General features: G+C 39.9%; 1 protein-coding gene across 2 annotated transcripts in view; it reads right to left on the reverse strand.

Moving 5' to 3' along the window:
* Positions 1 to 13,505, reverse strand: part of Wdr70 (WD repeat domain 70) — a 211,064-nt gene extending 197,559 nt beyond the window's left edge. Inside the window, exons 1-3 of one of the 2 annotated variants that reach the window (XM_051182513.1) lie at positions 13,401 to 13,505; positions 13,239 to 13,304; positions 10,186 to 10,269 (exon numbers count right to left, since the gene is read on the reverse strand). In XM_051182513.1, the coding sequence (XP_051038470.1) occupies positions 10,186 to 10,269; positions 13,239 to 13,304; positions 13,401 to 13,425 (175 nt within the window). In that variant the 5' untranslated portion in view covers positions 13,426 to 13,505. Of the gene's footprint in view, positions 1 to 10,185; positions 10,270 to 13,238; positions 13,305 to 13,400 lie in introns of those variants that run through there. The other variant, XM_051182514.1, reaches the window with a different exon arrangement.
* Positions 13,506 to 19,899: the final 6,394 nt, after the last annotated feature.

Below are 19,899 nucleotides of genomic sequence, written 5' to 3' on the forward strand. Positions count from 1 at the left end.
GTGGGTTTCATGAGACCCTGCAGAAGAAATGGCTCAACAGTAAAGGAGGGTGTGGTTGCATGTACCTTTAACCCAAAGTGAGGGAGAAGGAGGCAGGGGATCCTGGTGTACAGGGGAACTCTAGCCAGGGCTCCATAATGAGACCTCGTGCAAAGAACCCAGGTTCCCAGCAGTCACATCAGGCAACACATGACTGTAATTCAGCTCGAGGGGGATCTGAAGTATCTAGCCTACATGAGAGCTGCACTCACATGAACATATCCACATACAGACACACTTAATAAAAACAATGAAAAAAATTTTAAAAAAAAGTGACCACATTATCAGTAACACAAAAAAAACTAAATAACCTATGACAAAGCCACCATGAGAAAAGTTAAACAGAGTTACAATGTAACATAGCAATCCTACTTCTAGTTGTAAGCTGAGAGTCCAAGAGTGTTTTGTTCTTTCTTTTGGTTTAGTTCTTTTGAGACAAGATCTGACTATGTAGTCCAGGTTGGCCTGAAGCATGCTGTGTAGACCAGGCTGTTCTCCAATTACCAGCATATCTCCCTACCTCAGCCTTTTGAGTGCTAGTATTATAGTCATGCGCCATCCTGCTTGGCTTTGAAAACAGGGTTTTTCAGAAAGAGTTGTTCACCCAAAATCATAGCAGCAGTATTCCAATCTAAAACGGTGGAGCAAATGGGTCAGCAAAATGTGGTATATACCCATACGATAGATTATTATAATTCAGCCTTTAAAAGGAAGAGTAGTCTGCAACAGATGAATGTTAAGGAGTTTATTCTAAGTGAAATAAACCAGCCACAAAAAAGCATAAATACTGGGCTAGAGATGGCTCAGAGGTTAAGAACACTGGTTGCTCTTCCAGAGGTCCTGAGTTTAACTCCCAGCAACTACATAGTGGCTCACAACCATCTGTAATGAGATCTGGTACTTTCTTCTGGTGTGCAAGCTACATTCAGGCAGAACACTGTATACATAATAACTAAATCTTTAAAAGAAAAAAAGATAAATACTGAATACACCAATGTATTGGTATGTGATGTACAAAATAACCTACAATAGTAAAAATCAAAAGAAAACATAGTTGCCAGAAGCTGAAGAAAAGGAAGAACTTATTATTTAATGATATAAAGTTTCAGTTTTATAGGATGGATAGAATTACAGAGATGGACTGTGGCTACAGTTATACACTTAAAAATGGAGGTAGATGGCTCAGCAGGTAATGATGCTTGTTGCCAAGCCTGACCACCTCAGTTCAATACCCAAGACACAACAGGTTGTCTTCTGACCTTTGTGCAATGGCCTATATCTATTGCCCCTTTAAACACAATAGATAGATAGATAGATAGATAGATACATAGATAGATAGATAGATAGATAGACAGACAGACAGACAGACAGACAGACAGACGTGGTCTTAAAGGTTCTAACAGAGCTGGTGGCACACACCTTTAATAGAGAGTCAGAGGCAGGAGGATCTCTTGAGTTCGAAGCCAGCCTGAACTACAGCATGAGTTCTAGGATAGCCAGGACTCTGCAGAGAAATCCTGTCTTGAAAAACAAAGAACATTTTAATAGCTAAGGTGCTAGAAAGATGCCTCAGTCAGTAAAGTGCTTGCCATGCCATGCTTGGGAGACAGAAGCAGGGGGATTGCCAAGAGCTCAAGGCCAGCCTGTGCTACAAAGTGAGACTCTGCCTCAAAACAAAAAAAGAAAAAAGAAAAAAGAAGAGAAAAAAAGAAAAAGAAAAAGAAGGAGGAGAAGGAGAAAATGAAGACGAAGAATATTATATTCTTTGGAGTTTTGCTGTTTGTTTGTTTGTTTTTCAAGACAGGGTTTCTCTGTAGCTTTGGAGCTTGTCCTGGACAGGAGCTTGTCCTGTGGCCTCAAACTCACAGAGATCAGCCTTCCTCTGCCTCCCAAGTGCTGGGATTAAAGATATGTGCCACCACTACCCAGCATTCTTTGGAGTCTCTGTTGTTGAGTCATAGAAGAAAGGAACAAAGAGATACCCAGCAAGTATTTAAAAGAAACTAGTGTCTCATGTTAAACACAGAAAGTAAGAACCGTCCAGTAAGAGGTAAGGCAAGTGCTGGTTTTTCTGTGCTCTCACTGAACCAATGTGGCCAAGATTTGATGTTCTGATGCTGGTCAAGAGTTGATACTCTGATGCTGGGCATGGTCACACAACATAAAGAACAGAAGCCTTGCAGTCAGTTTAGTGAGCAGAGCAGCTTTATTCCTAACCTCACATGCTCTTTGTCAAACTTTCCACCTGCTGACAATTGGGGACATTGTTCTCTACACTCTTATTCTCTTCCAGGTTTTAAGGCACATTCTGTCCCTAATCAGGACAGTACATAGGAAAGGCAGGAAACATTCCTCAATAAGAAAGTTATTCTTTTTCTGCAGGTAGAGGGCGACATCGTACTCCTGGTCATGCTGGGCCCCTCCCTGCCTAGGGAAGGCAGATCCATTCCAGGTCAAAATGTATTGTTCTTTCAATGACCATTTTTGGAAGTGACTTGCTATACAATATTACATATACTAGGTATACATTTTTTTATTCCCAAACAGGTATTCAAAACAATTCCCCTCCAGTGACTATCATGTGCTCATCTATGTCTGACAATTTGAACTGACAATTTGGGGTCATGAAGACATTCATTCAGGACAAGCTGGCAAAGCAGAAAAAGGGAGGAAAACTTCACAGACCTCATGCCAAGACATAGAAGACAAAGTCCACATGCTAGAATTCTTGCCCTAAGAGATACTAAATTTTTCTTACATGACTCTTTCTTAATTGGGTCTTCTATGATGTCTCTTCGAGGAACCAAAAGCATGTTGCCATCAGCCTTACCTTAGCACAAATAAAAGTCACCACATAGATGGAGCCTACCAAGTGCAAGGTGCTTTTAAAACTTCCCTACAAATTCATCTTTGTAACAACCTCTGAAGTGAATGAATTATTCTCCTACTTTCCAGCCAAAACCCCCAAGGCATAAACTAACTTGCCCACTGAATGGAAACATTAGTTTCTTAGCAATAAAATGAGGTCCGGGCCCACAACTGGACCTTTCCTTGATGTGATCAGACTTACTTGTAGGAGCTGTAAGGTTAACAAGCATCCCCTACCTTGTATAATAGTGAACGTGCTTCTCTTCCAAAGCTTATCAACTATAACCTTCACCACCTGCTTGTACAGCAGACTTACCCACTACCAGAAGTTCTTAACAGTAATAAGTATTCCAAACTACTTGTCTCATTCTTTTTTTTTTTTTTTTTTTTTTTTTTCTGTCAACTTTTGCCAGGCATGGTGGTCCATGCCTTTAGTCCCAATTCTCAGGAGACAGGATCTCTATGAGTCCAAGCCCGGACTCATCTACAAAGTGAGTTCCAAGCCAGACAATATTATCTAGTGAGGTCCCACTTCCAGAAACAAACAAAGAAGAAGAGTTAAACTTTTGTTTTTAGTACCAAAACTTCAACATTTCAATTGAGGGATGTTTTGTGCTAATCTACTGTTTCATTAGATCAAAAGAAAACAAAAAAAAAAAAAAAAAAAAAAAAAAAAAAGCCAGTTCAAGAAAGAAACTATAGAGTTAAAAAAAGAAGAAGAAAATTAGTGTTTTCATTATGGGCTGATGAGAAACCAAAGCTAAACAGAATTCCACAGACTGTAGATGCCCTGGCATTTCTACCCAATACAGAAACAAGTACAGTGAAAACTCTAAATATGCCTTGCCCTTACAAAAGCAAGCCTACTCCTCACCCATTTTTTTCTTCCAAGGGTCTTGATATCAATTTTGGATAACCATTTCTGTAAAAGCACAGCATATTTTATGCAACTTTAAATGGACAGCCAAATTAACTATTCATGGCCAATCTGTACTAATCTAAATGACAGAGTCAAATGAATGAAATTTGGCACCTAAAAACTTCAGTCAACCACTCGGTTACCACTGTAGAAAGGAAAAAGGTAAATACAAAGGTGAATCGGCACTGTGGCTCCTTTGTTATCTCAGTGCTCAGCTAGAGGTGGAAGGATTGATAAGAATTTTGTGTTCCAGGTGAGCCTCAGCTAGAGACCATGTCTCAAAATAAAAACAAAAGCCAAGACAACAAAACTACTAAAATTATGAATCTGAATATTTTCTAATGTGATTTACCCATAGGAATCAAATGTGAAAATGTTTCACTTATTTGTTTGTACCAACTCCCTAGCCTACCATGTCCTGAAGAGTCACACTTAACTTTAATATAGTTAAGAACAAAATACTAAGAAAAAAATCAGATGTTGGCATTTAAACTATATTAATCACATTAAATATTAACAATATAGCTACTACGGATCAAGCTGGACACCCTAACTATGAAAGCAGACAAAAATAAAGAGGTTTAGCCTCAAAACAGATCTTTGTTGTTGTTGTATTTTTTTTTTTTTGGTTTTTCAAGACAGGGTTTCTCTGCATTGCTTTGGAGTCTGTCCTGGAACTTGCTCTGTAGCTGTAGACCAAGCTGGCCACAAACTCACAGAGATCTGGCTGCCTCTGCCTCCCGAGTGCTGGTATTAAAAGCATGTGCCACCACCACCCATCAAAAAAAAAAAAAAAAAAAAAAAAAAAAGGAAATATTTAAACCTAAGATATTTTCTAAAGTATTAATAGAACACAGGATTCCAGGAAAAGGTAAGACATAATCTAGGTTAATGGAAGATAACTAGAGGGGGAAAAAATGAGATTTTTAAAAATCTTAGTTTCTCAATTTTCCTTCAGCATTTTCTCTTTTCAGACTTTAAACACCCATTGAAATCATATTCAATAGCAACACACATCTGTAATCACAGGATACTGGAAGTGAAGGCAGAAACATCAGGAGTTCGAGGCCATCCTCAGCCACATATCAAGCTTGACTTATTGCCTCAATTATGATTTTAGTAACAAAGGAAAGACTTCAGTATCAACCATAAGAATCAGGATGCATTTTATAATTTGTCCATTTTTATGGAAGAGTTAGGACCAGCAAGTTAACCATTTATAAAAGCACCAAGACTATTATTGACCCAAGCTCAACCCTCATGTCCTACAAGATGAGAGAAACAGCTCCTGCAAATCATCCTGAACCCCCTCCACCCACCCACAAACACACACACACACAAATAATTTTTTTAAAGTCAGTAAACTTGCATATCAGCTTTAATTTTATAATCTGAATATAATTTAATAGCCAAGGTTGGAAAAACACAAAAATAATCTCTTACAACTCTAACAATGAATAACATCCCACTGAATGTGACTGTATCCGTATATACATAAATATCCCAAACATAATAGTAAAGCTAAGGAGAACCCTGGTTTACTTTTTCAACAAACTGTTCAATAAAGATTCACATGTTCAGATCAGTAGAAGCCACAGCCAAAGTCAAACCAAGAATGTAGTACTAGGCCAAGAAAGTTCCACATATTGAATTTATCCACAAACTTTTTGTTTTTGTTTTTCAAGATACAGTTTCTCTGTAGCTTTGAAGACTGTCCTGGAACTTGCTTTGTAGACCACCTGCCTCTGCCTCCCGAATGCTGGGACTGAGACATGTGCCACCACTGACCAGCCCACAAACTATTTCTTAATATTCAAACCTTATAATTCCTCAAAACTTAAGAGTGTGATACATGCTTTAGGAGAAAAAAAAAAAACTTACATAAACTAAATAGGATACATAAACAGTCCTTTACAAGGTACTTGCTGAGGATATCATAACCACCTAACAGGGTCAAAAATTTGAAATCCTATCCAGTTTTCAAGTGGAATGTGGAGCTGCTTTTTAAACTTAGGTTCTCCAACTTGAAATGCCAAGCTCTAACAGGTTGGGCCATTTAAAACCATCTCCAAATAAGAAGGATTGACTATTAAGCAGTATTTGGGCTGGTGACATAGATGAAGCTCTCACAAAACCTTAGGTTCCACCCAGCACCACACAAAACCAGGCATTACTGATATAACTCTGATATATATATATATATATATATATATATATATATATATATCAGGGTCAAGGCTATATATATATATATATATATATATATATATATATATATATATATATAGTTTCCAGACCAGCCTGGGCTACATGAAAATAAATAGGTGGGTGGGTGGATGGACAGACAGACGGACAGATGGATAGACATTACTATTTTAGTTTTTAATTCAATTTAATCTTCTCAAGTGTGTACTAAGAACCTACATTGCCAGGAACTATATAACAAATTTAAATAAAACCAATGTCCAAAGCATTTTGTATAAAATACTTAAACACAAGATTCCTCTAACTGATAGTACAGACACTAACTAAAATCTTTGTGTCTGAAGTATTTCCAAATACACCCAGACAGCATGGGTTTTTGTTTTATTTTGATCTCATCATTAAAACTGACCTTTTCAGATGTACTGGAGTACAGTGTAAAATATATTTTGTCCTAACGCTCCTAAAACCATTAAGATTTGCTGGGTGATAGGAATTGCCTTGTATTATTTACTAGGACCCCTTTGGCCACACCAACATTTACATTACTGAAGCTAGGGAGGGTCCATCCCTAGCAACCTCACTACTGCAGCAAAAAGTGCATCAGACAGGGATTCACCCTCTACAAGCTTCTGGAAAGTACTACATCTGGTATACCTAGACCTGATGAATATGTGGGAGGGTTAAACAGGAAAGCATGGGAGTCCCACCCTCCTGCATCCACCTAGCCCACCGAATCACTTCATGTGGCTGTTCATCTGAAGCCTCTAGATAGGGGTTCTCAACCTATCGCATAGAAGATACATATCCTGCATAGCAAATGTTCACATTATAATTCACAACAGTAGCCAAGACACTTATGAGGTAGTAATATAATAACTGTATGGTTGGGAGTCACCACACCATGAGGAACTGTATTAAGGAGCTGCAATGTTAAGAAGGCTGGGAACCACTACCCTGGACTCTTAGAAACCAGTCAGCATAATTGTTTCCCAGGGGAATGAAATACAAGGTCACATTGTAGATCAATGATTAGCATCCAAAATGGAAGAAATTCCATGGCTTTTCTAGGTAGATAACATCAAAACTGAACTAAATTACTGGCTACTCAGTTGAGCCAACAGATCACCTGTTTGCTTTACAATGAGAATCTCTCACACTTCTTGGTTTTGCAAGTATTAAGTAGGGAAAACAGTTTAGTTCATCCTTTTAGAAGATACTGAGTTGTTTTTCTACCTCTTTTCCAACTGGAGATCAACTTCAGGTGTCAATCCTTGCCCTCTACCTTATTGTCAAGTAAAGTACTTTTCTTTTGCCACAGACTAGATGTCCCATGAGCTACAAGGATTCTCCTGTCTCCATGTCAACTCGCTGTAAGAGGAATGGGATTAGAGATGCATGCTGCCATGTCTAGCTTTACAGGTAGATAGATGCAAATATACTGTTAGACATGGTGGTACATACCCATGATTCCATATTTGAGAGACTAAAGAAAGACAGTTGAGAGTTCAATGGTTCAAACTTAAGACTGACACAAAAAACATGAACAAGGATGTACTTCACTGGTGAAGCACTTGCCTAACCATATGCTAGGAATAGGATTCAATCAACTCCAAGGAGAGTGGGCCGCAGGCAAGGGAAGAGGGGTAAGATGCATACTAGGATATTTATTGATAATACAACATTGCCAAGATTTAGTTCAAAATATTTAGAAGGGAAAATCAAATAGAAATAACACTACCCAGCTGGTCAGTAGTGGCTCATGTCTTTAATCCCAGCATTCAGGAGACAAGCAGGTGGGTCTCTGTGAGTTCAAGGATAGCCTGGTTTAGAGATCAAGTTCCAGAGCAGGCTCCAAAGCTACACAAAGAAACCCTGCCTCATTAAAAAAAAAAAAAAAAGAAAAGAAAAGAAAGAAAGAAAAGAGAGAAAGAAAGGAAAACTAGCCATGAATGATTATAGTAATTCATATGAATAGTAATACTTGTGGTTTTGAAATTTCTCATAATGAGTTTTTTTTTTTAAGCCAAAAAAAAGAGGTAGTAGTAGTAATAGTAGCAGCCAGACATGGTGTGATATGCCTTTAATTCCACCACTTGGGAGGTAGAAGCAGGTGGATCTCTGTGAGTTAGAATCCAGTCTAACCTAGCCTACATACCAAGTTTCAGATTACATAATAAGAACTTGTCTTAAAAAAAAAAAGTATCATGGTGGCACATGCCTTTCACCCCAGCATTCAGTAAACAAAGACAGAGAATCTCTATAAATTTGAGGTCAGGCATGATGAGCTCCAAACAGTTAAGACTAAATTGGGAGAGCCTGTCTCAAAACACTATGTATGTACATAGTTGCCTTTTCATCACACATAAAAGGCTTACTTCCAAAGATGTTAGTTTCAAGCTTACCAACCAAATATTAAATGTTATTGCTAAATAATTCACCATTTTAATTTTTGAGCATTTTATTATTTTTATATGTATGAATATTTTGCTTGCAAAGATGTCTAGGTACCATATATATGCAGTCTCCACGGATGCCAGAAGAGGGCGATATATCTCAGGGACCAGAGTTCAGAGTTGTGAGCCATCAAGTAGGTACTGGGAATTCCACTCAGGTGCCTTGGAAGAACAGCTAGTGCTCTTAATCATGGACGGAGTCACTTTCCAGCCCCATAGTTCATCATTTTAAAACCAAAACCAACTACTGAGCACAGTGGTACACTCCTGTAGCATCTGTTACTCAGGAGGCTGAGAATGAAGAATAACTTGGCCCATGAGTTGAAGCCTGCCCAGGGTAACACAGTAAGATCCCCATATCTCCTGTCGTTAAAATTGAATTTTTATGATCAAGATGCTGGTGGCTCATTCCTATAATCCCAGCATTCTGGAGCTTGAGGTAGATACACTGGCAGAAGTCAAGGCCAGCTTGGCCTACACAGGGAGTTCAAGTCATCCAGGATTATAAAGTGTGACCCTGTCTCAAAACTACAAACAAAAACAAGAAACAAACAAGATGAAACAAATTAACACGACTAGTACTATCATAGCACTGATTTAAATCCAGGTGTTCCCAGATGTTCCCAGACTCCAGGCCTTCTTCTAGTGTAAGAGAGATCTAAGTTAGATCCAAAGAAAGCACAGCACCAATGTCCTCTGAAGACCCTGAGGTGGTCCCTAGAAATGCCAGCCATCTGCTATCAAGCCAGGCTGGAAATAAAGCTTCAGTAAGTATCTCCTATAGCTCATTAAAGCAGGGAGTCACCAGCAGCAGCCACATTCAATGTATGTCACAATGTTCTATACTGTCTGGGTCAACAAGCAATGGTGACAGCCACTCTGGCCAGCCTTCCAAATACTGGTTCCGCTGTAAGCAGGAAAGAAAAAATGAAATGAAAGTCAGACAGAGGCAGGAGGAGAGATAATAAAGAAACCGCTATTCTGCTTCCTATAATAATAGTGAATCCTTGTTTAGTCATAAAACACAGTGTGTTGATGTTTAAAACTTATATGCATGGATTTTTAGCCAGCATCTGTGTCTGTGAATCACATGTGCCTACTACCTACAGAGACCTTAAGAGAGTATCAGATCCCCTGGGACTGGAGTCACAGCAGCCATGTGGGTGCTGGGAATGGAACCCGGATCCTGTGGAAGAGCAGCCAGTGCTCTTAAACACTGATTCATCTCTCCAGCTCCCATAGAACACACATTTACATGTGTAACCTTCTTTATTCAAGCAAAATAAAAGTTTTTGATAGTTTTTGTTGTTGTTTTTTGTTTTTCAAGACAACCCTGGCTATCCTGGAACTCACTCTACAGACCAGGCTGGCCTCAAACTCACAGAGATCCACTTATCTCTGTCTCCCAAGTGCTGATATTACAGGCATGCATACCACCACCCAGCAAAATTTAAGTTTTGTCATGTTTGAAACAGAGAAAAAATAAATTCTGCTTCAAAAGGAACCAAAAATTACAATCACTTAACAATTCTGATTAAAGATGGGTGCCTGTAAATAAAAACAAGTTTTTTGGAGATTTTTTTTTTTTTTTTAGCTTTTTTGTTTGCTTTGTTTTTGTTTTTGTCTTGTTACTGTCAACATAATTGCATGTTTATATAACATTTAAGACAATAGAAGGGGAAAGTATCTGTTGTTTCTTACCTAGTGTTTTCCGGCTTCTTTCAACAGCTGTCCTTCGAGTTTGCTCAAACATGGCCTCCAAGTCAAATGTGCGGGCTTTCTTCCCTAGGAGCAGAACAAACACCACTGTGAGTGTCTTGCTATGAGCTAACCAGAGGCTCTAGGCACTCCAGGGCTTTTGGTTTTGTTTGTTTGTTCTGGTTTTTTAAGACAGGGTTTCTCTATGTAGTCCTGGATATCCTGGAATTCACCTTATAGACCAGGCTGGCCTTGCAGTCACAGAGATCCACTTACCTCTGCCTTCTAGGTGTTGGGATTAAAGACCTGTGGCATCACCAACCAGCTATAGTCACTCCAGTTTTAGTGACAGATCAATAACCACTCAAGTCTATCTATTTGACAGCATGTTTCTATGATAAAACAGTAGCAGAAAAAATAATACAAGTTTAATAACCATTACCAAAAATGCTTGAGACCAGAGTATTTCAAGTATCAAGTTTGTTTATTGAACTTTGGGATATTTATACACAGCTATTATTAGCTAAGCATCCCTAATTCAAGTACAAAACTTTTTGTTCTAAGTTTTTCTAGAGACATTGTCTTGCTTCACACCACAGGCTGGCCTTGAACTCACAATCTTCCTGTCTCAGTCTCCCAAGGGTTGGGATTATTAAAAGTATCCACAAACACAGTAAGCAAAGCTCCAAAACTTTTTGAGAAATAATATAGTACTCAAAAACTACAAATTTTAGATTCTTAAATTAGGACTGTGAACCTACTGTGACTGTGAACAGCCAACTTCCTCATCCTCACCTAACTTAGCAAGATGCCTACATCTTAAAACAACCTTTATCTGACAGGGATGATGAGAACTATCCAGACTTTGACCGTTAGAATCTAAGAGATTACCCTAACACGTGGCAAAGGGACTCCTCAGATATTCCAAGAATACAGACTTCAGACAGAAAAGACTACCTGACTCAGGGATGCCCTACATTGTGCTGGTCTAGTACCACAAAGCCCAGGATTGGAGCCACAGCGCTGCACATACATGCCTATCATCTCAGCATTCAGAACACAAAGGCAATAGGACCAGAAGTTCAAGATTACCCTTATCTCCAACAAGTGTAATGCAAAAATTAAGAAAATAAAATAGACAAACTATCCTAGTTAGCCCAATCTATTCAAAGAAGCCCTTAAGAACAGGTATGTCAGAATTCAAAAGATTCAAAGCCCGAGAAAGAATCAAGGCACTGTAGTTGACTTAGAGAAGTAGTTCTCAATCTTCCTAATGCTGTGACCCTATAATACAGTTCTTCATGTTGTGGTGATCCCCACCCATAAAATTATTTCATTGCTACTTCATAACTGTAATTTTGCTGTTATAAATTATAATGTGAATATCTGATATGCAGGTTATCAGATATGTGATCCCTGTGAAAGGGTTGTTCAACCCCCACAGGGGTTGTAATCGACAGACTGACAACCACTAACTTAAAGAAAAGTAGCAACATGAGAATTAAAGATAATCTAATGAGCTAAGAGACAGCCAGAAAGCAAAGTTACTACAGTCCTATTACCATAAAAGTGTTGTTTATAAAGCAACTTCCTTAACAGAGCTACCAGATCATAGCCTATGCCCATTTACAGCTTACAACTAATTTCAGCCTTCATATGTAGAAGAGGGAATTCAATATAACTCACATGAATTTACAGAGCTACCAGAAAATATCTGTGGGTTGTTTTATGTATTTTATGTTTTATGTATTGTTTTATGTAGAACCTAGAGCTCAAAGAACCAAACACTAAATATGAGAGGTTAAACTGTAGAACTGGGTCTGATGGCCCTACTTAGGAGAGGACAGAACACTATTTTTCAATAGATTACAAAAAATGGTGTTTCTCATGAGAATGATTTGTTAGAAGCTGGGGAAATGACGCAGGCTGTACAGTGCTGAACACTAAAGCATGAGGTCCAATGTTCAGATCCCCAAGTGGAAGATCCCTGGGGCTCCCTGGCTAGCCAGGCCAGCTAAAATGTGAGCTCCAGAGCCAGTGATAGACACTGTCACAAAAATTTACACAGACCTCAACTGATGAAGACACTAGATGTCACCCTCTGGCCGCCACATGCCTGGGCACAAGTCATGTGCATACATTCACACACACACATTATGTGCACATGTTAACAAAATATTCTTTTAGCGTTACTGTTAAGAATCAAGAGATGGATATCGAGTTACATGCGAGCATGTGAGAGGCTGAGGCATGAGAATCTCAAATTTCAGGCCACCCGGGGATACACAGTCAGACTCTCCCTAAACAAAACAAAAAATAAAACCAGAAATTCTGTAGGAAAAAAATTTAAGTGACACACATTTTATTGTATAGTCTACTTTCTGGATACTAAAGTAAATCAAGTTTGGGGGTAGCAGTTTAGCTCAGTAGCAGAACGGGTATTTAGCATACAAGAAGCCTTGTTAATTCCTCAAACTACCAAAAAACCAAATCATATTTTGGAGCCAGCGGTGGCACACACCTTTAATCCCAACATTCAGGAGGCAGAGGCAGTCGGACTTCTATGAGTTCAAGGCCATCCTGGTTTACAGAGCCGAGTTCCAGACCAAGCTCCAAAGCAACTGAGAATTCCTGTCTTGAAAAAAGGAAGGAAGGAAGGAGGGAGGGAGGCAGGGAGGAAGTCATATTTTGAAAAAATATAACGTGAAAATCTGCAAAATATAGTCTTTTATCACTTAATAATTGTCATATCTAGGGTTCACAGAAAGATTGAAGTGAGGATTCTGGACGAGAAAGACTAACCAAAAGGAACTCAACAGCCACTATAATATAATGGCCACCAATAAATGTCCTTCTCGGAGTGGGTCGCAACAGTAATTCCCTTCAGTCAAGGTTCCCAAGTGTCATCTGAACTGGTCTCAAGAAATAAACACGACCAAAGCAACTCGCAGTTGGCCCTGCAGAAGGCGCCGGTCAAAAGTGACAGCTCTCCCTAACCTTTAGCTCTTACGCCCTCTGCAAAACCACGCTGGGCTCTGCCCAGGACAGTCACTTACCGAACCCTGTGAAGCCCATGGTGACCGCAAGCTGAGGGTCGGGTCCCGCCGCGTCTGTGCCTGTCACTGGACAAGAAAGGGGAGGAAGACAAACGGCCCGTCAGCACGGCGCTCCGGCTCCCCAGCACGGCCCACCACCCCCGCCGGCCGCGCCGAACCCACCTTCGCTGGGCCCCGACGGTTCCATGGCCGTCCGAGCACCGCAGCCTCCGCAGAAACACCAGTGCAAGCAGCGCGCCACTCCCGGCGAGCCTGACCGGAAGTACCGTCTCCCGGTCTGGGTCGCCAAGAGCGGCAGGTCTGCGTGGGAAGAGAGGCTTTCGGGCTCTCGCCCCCTAGCGGTGCGGAAGGAACGAACCGCCGACCCTGCATCCCAATTCAAACTGTGGAGCGGTCCTACAAAACCTTTTTGACTTTTTCTTTTACTTTTTTCTTTTTTTTTTTTCCTTTTTTTTTAAATTTATTTATTTTTTATAACCAAGTCCATTTAAATAAAAACAAACATTTATAGACAATATTTGGGAATTTGGGCGTCGTTCTTTCCAAACTACTTCCTGCTGGTAAGGGGCGCTGTCATGGGGGATTCTAAGAAGATGCAGAAATCCTGACTGTAGTCTGCAAGGCTGCTTTGTCCAGCTGTTTTGAATGTAGGATCACTTGGTACTCTGTTTCAGGCGGTTTTGCTCTCAATAAATGCTAGAGACAATAATTTTGATATGAACAGCATTCACATTAAATCATTTCTGTTGTGTTTGTGTGAAACAACTTCATAAGCATAACAGGGAGTTTTTATTTTTCTTAAAGAAAATGAATGTATTCATTAACCAACCAGGAAGCCACTCAAGCAGATTCCCATCACAATCAGCAGACCTACAAAAGAGTGCTCAGGAGATCAAAACTCTTTTGTAAATAATTCTAAGATATCATTTAGGGTTACTTCACTATCCTATGAATTTGACTGATGAAGCAAAAGCAGTGGTGTGTCAGAACATAAAATAGGGCACACTAGAATTTTGGTTTTTCTGAACAGTCAGTGATTCCTGGGTTGGGTAAGGACAGACAGTAAGCCATTTAAGTCTTGACCCACTGGGCAAGAAAGAGAAAAAAGCAAAGCAAAGAAAATATTTGATTGTTTACAATAGAGCAGAAGTTTTGGACCATTCCAGTGCTTACAGGTTAGTCTGTAATCTCCAATTGGTTAAAATAGTGTATTCCAGCCAGGCGGTGGGGATGCACGCCTTTAAACCCAGCAGTTGGGAGGCAGAGGCAGGCGGATCTCTGTGAGTTCAAGTCAGCCTACAAAGTGAGTTCCAGGACTGTTGCACAAAGAAATGCTTTCTTGAACCACCTCCATCCCAAAAAGGATAAATGTATTCCTTGGGCTTACAGGATGGCTCAGTGGATAAAGGTGCTTGGTGCTAAGGCTAACTATTCCAGTGTAACCCCAAGTTTCCTTATGGTGAAAGGAGAGAACCAACCCCCACAAGTTGTCCTCTGACCTCAACATGCATTATTCCCAAGTGTATATTCAGGTACACACATACATAGTAATTTTTTTTTTCATTTTAAGGCCAGAAGATGCTGTCACAGATCCTTAGAACCTGAGTTACTTAAGTTGTTGGTACTGGGAATGGAGACTAGGTCCCAGCTGGTGGTTCTCCCAACCACTAAGCCATTTCTTAAGCCCCAAATTTTCCTTTTTTTCTTCTTTCCTTCATTCCTTCCTTCCTTCCTTCTTTCTTTCTTTCCTTTCTTTCTTCTTTTTTTCAAGACAGGGTTTTTCTGTGTAGCCCTGGCTATCCTGGGACTCACTCTGTGACCAGGCTGGCCTCAAACAGAGATCTGCCTGTCTGTACCTCCTGAGTACTGAGATTAAAGGTGTGCACCACCATGACCAGCCCCAAATTTTTCTTAAAAGTGTAAATAGCCTTTGAGGTGAGTTTTCAATTTTATTTTGGAAACAGGGTGCCAGAATGATCTCAAACTGTCTGCATGGATAAAACTGGCCTTACAATCATGATCTCTGCCTCTCAAATGCTGTGAATACAGGCCACACTACTGGGCTCAGGTAAGTTTCTTTTCTATCTTTCTAAGATTTTCTTTTATGTGTAAGAGTATGATGCCTGCATGCATGTATGTGCACCATATGTGTACCTGGTAACCTCAGAGGCTAGAGATGTCATTGTATCCCCTACAACTGGAGTTACAGATGGTTTTGGGTCTTTTTTGCTTTCTTTTGACAAGGATTTCTCTTTATTGCTTTGGAACCTTTCCTGGAACTCGATCTGGAAACCAGGCTGGCCTTGAACTCGCAGAGATCCACCTGCTTCTGCCTCCAGAGTGCTAGGATTAAAGGTGTATGCCACCACCTGGGTAGGTCCCTTTTTTTTTTTTTTTTTTTAAATTCTATGTGTATGGGTGTCTTTCTTGTATCTGTCTGTATACCACATGCATGCCTGGTGTCTGTGGAAGCTAGAAGAGGGTATTAGATCCCCCTGGAGTTATACATAGTTATAAAAGTCACCATCTGGGAGCTGGAGAGATTGCTCAGGAGTTAAGAGTGCTGCCTGTTCTTCCAGAAGTCCTGAGTTCAATTCCCAGCAACCATCTGTAATGAAGTCTGGTGCCCTCTTCTGGCCTTCAGGGATACATGCAGGCAGAACACTGTATGTGTGATACATAAATAAATCTTAAAAAAAAAAAAAAAAAAAAAAAGTCACCATGTGGGTGCTGGGAATTGAACTCAGGTCCTGTGGAAGAGCGATTAAGTGCTCTTATTCCTCTAGACCCTGTCATGTTTCTGATGGGTGTAAAATGTGAGCATGTATAGCAAATCAGAATTTTGGTATGTGTATAGTGTATGCATGTGTACATGTTCATGTGTATGCAAATGCACATACACATGTGTCGAGGTCAGAGGTCAATACCAAGTGTCTTCCATTCCTTCACCTTATTACTTGATACAGTATCTCTTACAGAACCTGGGGCTCACTAATTCCTGAAGACTAGCTGGCCAGCAAACCCAGTAAACCCCAGAAATACTTCTGTTTGGCCTCCACCTGATTGCTGGGTTTCTGACATGGACCCTGGTGATCTCATCTTGAGTCCTCATGCACTTTACAACTGCGCATGTCCCCAGATCCTGAACTGGGTTTTGACCTACTTCTGTAAGAAAGCAGGGCTGGAGCTGCTCTGGTCTATTGCCTTCCAATTCATCACTTCGACAGTGGGTAAAGCAGGAACTAGAGCAAAACCCAAGGCACTGACAAGCAAAGTGTTGTTGTAGTCCCTTTGTTTACTCATGTCATATATCTGCTACAAAGGAATCACTTCCTCTTAAGAATGTCTTTAATGAAACAGTATTAACTAGGTCTCAACCCGTAAGTATGTCTTTCTAGTACTTACATTACACCTGTGTCCATTGTGCACCATGAAGAAGGAGGGAGACAACAGTCATAGGTTCCAAAGTCTTTAATAAATCATAGGTGGAGTTGCTGATCCAGGGCTGCAGGACAAGGATTTGGGAGCCTTGCTTCTCCAGGGAGCCCCAAACGGGGATGGATGTGGGATTTATAAGTACAAAACCCACAACCTTTGTTGCCACATTATAGTTACATTTTTCACCAATCAAGAGTCAAAGATTAGGGACTTTCCTGTGTATTCCATCACTGTCAGGAGATACAGAATGTAAACTTTTCAGTCCAACCAATCAGATTCAATTGTTCTTTCTATTCTTAGGACCATCCATAATGTCTTAGAGAACTAAGACTGTTTCCATTGTTTAAGGAGGAGGTTGATCAGCTCCCCTGGGGCTTGGGAACCTGAACTTTATTTCACCCTACAGGCAAAATGTAGTCTGAACTCAAAATGGCAATACTCAAGCCAACGCACTTTTGTCTGCTCCCTTCACTTAGTCAGCAAATTGAGAATTATGCATAATGCATTTCTGATACTTATCAAAGAACAATAGTTATGTAAAAGAAAACAATTAGTAATTGGGCTGTTAGATGACACTGAAATACCACTTTTATCTGCTAAACAATGTATTCACACACATACACACAGTTTTTAAATAGAAGTGGCAGAGTTTGACCTTTGAGAACAGTTACGATGAAGAAATATTAGGCCAACAACACTAGGTCATTCAATTATGTGATAGAAATCACTCAAGCATCTATTTTATGTCAACTTAAGAACAACCACCAGGGGTCTGGAGAGATGGCTCAGCTGATAAGAACATTTTAGTTCTTGTGAAAAATCTGGGTTAGGTCCCAACATTCAAGAGTGTCTCAAAACAACTCTAGTTCCATTGTATTCAATGCCTTCTTCTGACCTCTGAGGGCACTAGGCACATGTATGGTGGTGCACAAAGATACAGGTAGACAAAACAGAAAGTAAATAGAAATAAAAATAGTCACAGGCCATCCTGTCATCTACAAAATGAAAATAAATTAACGTGCAGAGACACAACTGCTTGTTTACAAATCAATAACAAAGGTTTTATTTTTTCTTGGTATATTAGATCTTTATCTTATTTCACTTTCTGTAATTTTAGTTACCCATGGGTCAACTGCTGTCCAAAAATATTAAACAGAAAATATCAGAACCAAACTCAGGACCAGAGAGAGGGATTGGCAGTTAAAAGCACTGGCTACTCTTCCAGTGTACCTTAATCCAATTACCAGCACCCACATGGCAGTTCACAGGCATCTATAACTCCAGTTCCAGAGATCTGACAGCATTTTCTGAACTTTTAGGAACTGCATGCATTTGGTGCACAGACTTGCATTTAGGCACACACAGATACACATAAGAGGTTTTTTTTTTTATTTTAAACAAACCAATTATAAGTTTTGAATGGACACTGTTCTGAGCCAGCCGTGATGAAATGTCACACTGAGCTGCTCTGTCCTGCACAGATGTGAATCATCCTTTGGCCCAGAGTGTGCACACAGTACTCACTGCCACTAAGGTGTCACAGTAGCTGTGTCCAAGAAACACTTACTTTACCTATTGCCTCCCGAGTATAAATCCTAATTGTAGTATATTGTTTTTATGGTGCTACCTTATTATTGCTGTTAATCTCTTACTGTGCCTATTATAAAGTTTATCATAGCTTCAAATGTAAGGGAAAAAAAACAACATTCCCCTTATGCTGGGTTCTACTATGGTTTCTCTGAGAGCATGGGACCATCTCCTTTAAATAAGGTGGAACTGCTTTGTATGAGGTGAAAATATAAGTAGATTAGTAATGCCAGAAAAATTTTAATATTCGGAAATTTCGACTGGTAGTGCAGGCACAACCTTTAACCCCAGAAACCAGGAGGCAGATAGATGTCTGTGAGTGGTCTACAAATTGAGTTCCAGGACAGCTAGGGCTACACAGAGAAACCCTAGCTCAAAAAAATAACAATAAAAAATTAAGTTTTTATTTTAGGAGGTAAAAAAATCAATCAATTGGCAAAACTCAATTTTGTGCAACTCAGGTATTGACTTGCCAAAAAATGAACTGAAAAAAGCTTCCTTAACTGAGAAGAAATAGGGAATGTATTTTTCAGACTTCCCACAGAGACATTAATGGGGTAAGACTGATACTCTCAACCTTACCATAGCCACATGGGGAGTACTCTGGCCTGCTCATTACTAAGTTCTCCTCAGTAAGCATCTGAAGTTCCTGCTTTTCCTACTGTAGTTCCCCTTTAATGCCACATTTCTAAAGAAGGGGACAGTATCTTGCATTCAGTAAGGTAGATGGAAATCACATTATGACAGAATTGGTATCCTATAGGCAATATAAATATTTGTCTTAAAATTAAAGACAAGATGGTCTGGAGAGATGGCTCAGAGGTTAAAAGCACTGGCTGCTCTTCCACAGGTCCTGAGTGCAAGTCCCAGCAACCACATGGTGCCTCATAACCATTTGTAATGAGAGCTGATGCCCTCACCTGGTGTGTATAGGCACACATGCAGGTAGAACACTGTATACATAATAAAGACATATGCATAAATGTCACATTGACTAAGTATTCAGATTAAGGAGACAGAGGGTGGCTCCATGGTTAAAGTGCTGCAGCTTTTCTGGAAGACCTGAGTCTGCTTTCCAAGCCCCTCGACTGGACAGCTCACATTTGTTGGAGGGTATGTGATCACACTGTGCACCCTGAGATTGTGTTATTTACTGGGAATATCTGCTTCTAGTTGTGGCGAGGCTCAGTCCTAGCACACATCTTTAATCTAAGAGCTTTCTGCTTGAATATTATAAACAGGATTAAATAAAGTCAAACTTAGGTCAAGAGGAAGAGCACGAAACCAGTTTACAGGAAGTGAATACAGGACGATTAAGAGAAAACAAAAGAGAGTCAGGAGGATGGGTAGAGAGACACACAGGAAGTAGAAGGAAGTGACATTCAGTTGGAGTTTTTTGTTTGAGATGACATAGGAGAAAAGTGGTTTTTCAGATACAGCAGCAGAGGAGGAAGGCTGGGCACATTCTCTGCCTCTCTGAGGTAGCAGGCTTTCACCCCAGCATCTGGCTAATGAGTCTCTACTGATAAAATCAAACAATTCAGAGTTTGTTAAGAACAACACACATTGAAGAACTAGCTTGTTTGCTTCCATCTTAAGCTTAAAGCCCTTCTTATAGTAAAACCGAACTAGATTC

The sequence above is a fragment of the Phodopus roborovskii genome, unplaced genomic scaffold (genome assembly GCF_943737965.1).
Source record: "Phodopus roborovskii unplaced genomic scaffold, PHOROB, whole genome shotgun sequence".
NCBI classification, from domain to species: domain Eukaryota; kingdom Metazoa; phylum Chordata; class Mammalia; order Rodentia; family Cricetidae; genus Phodopus; species Phodopus roborovskii.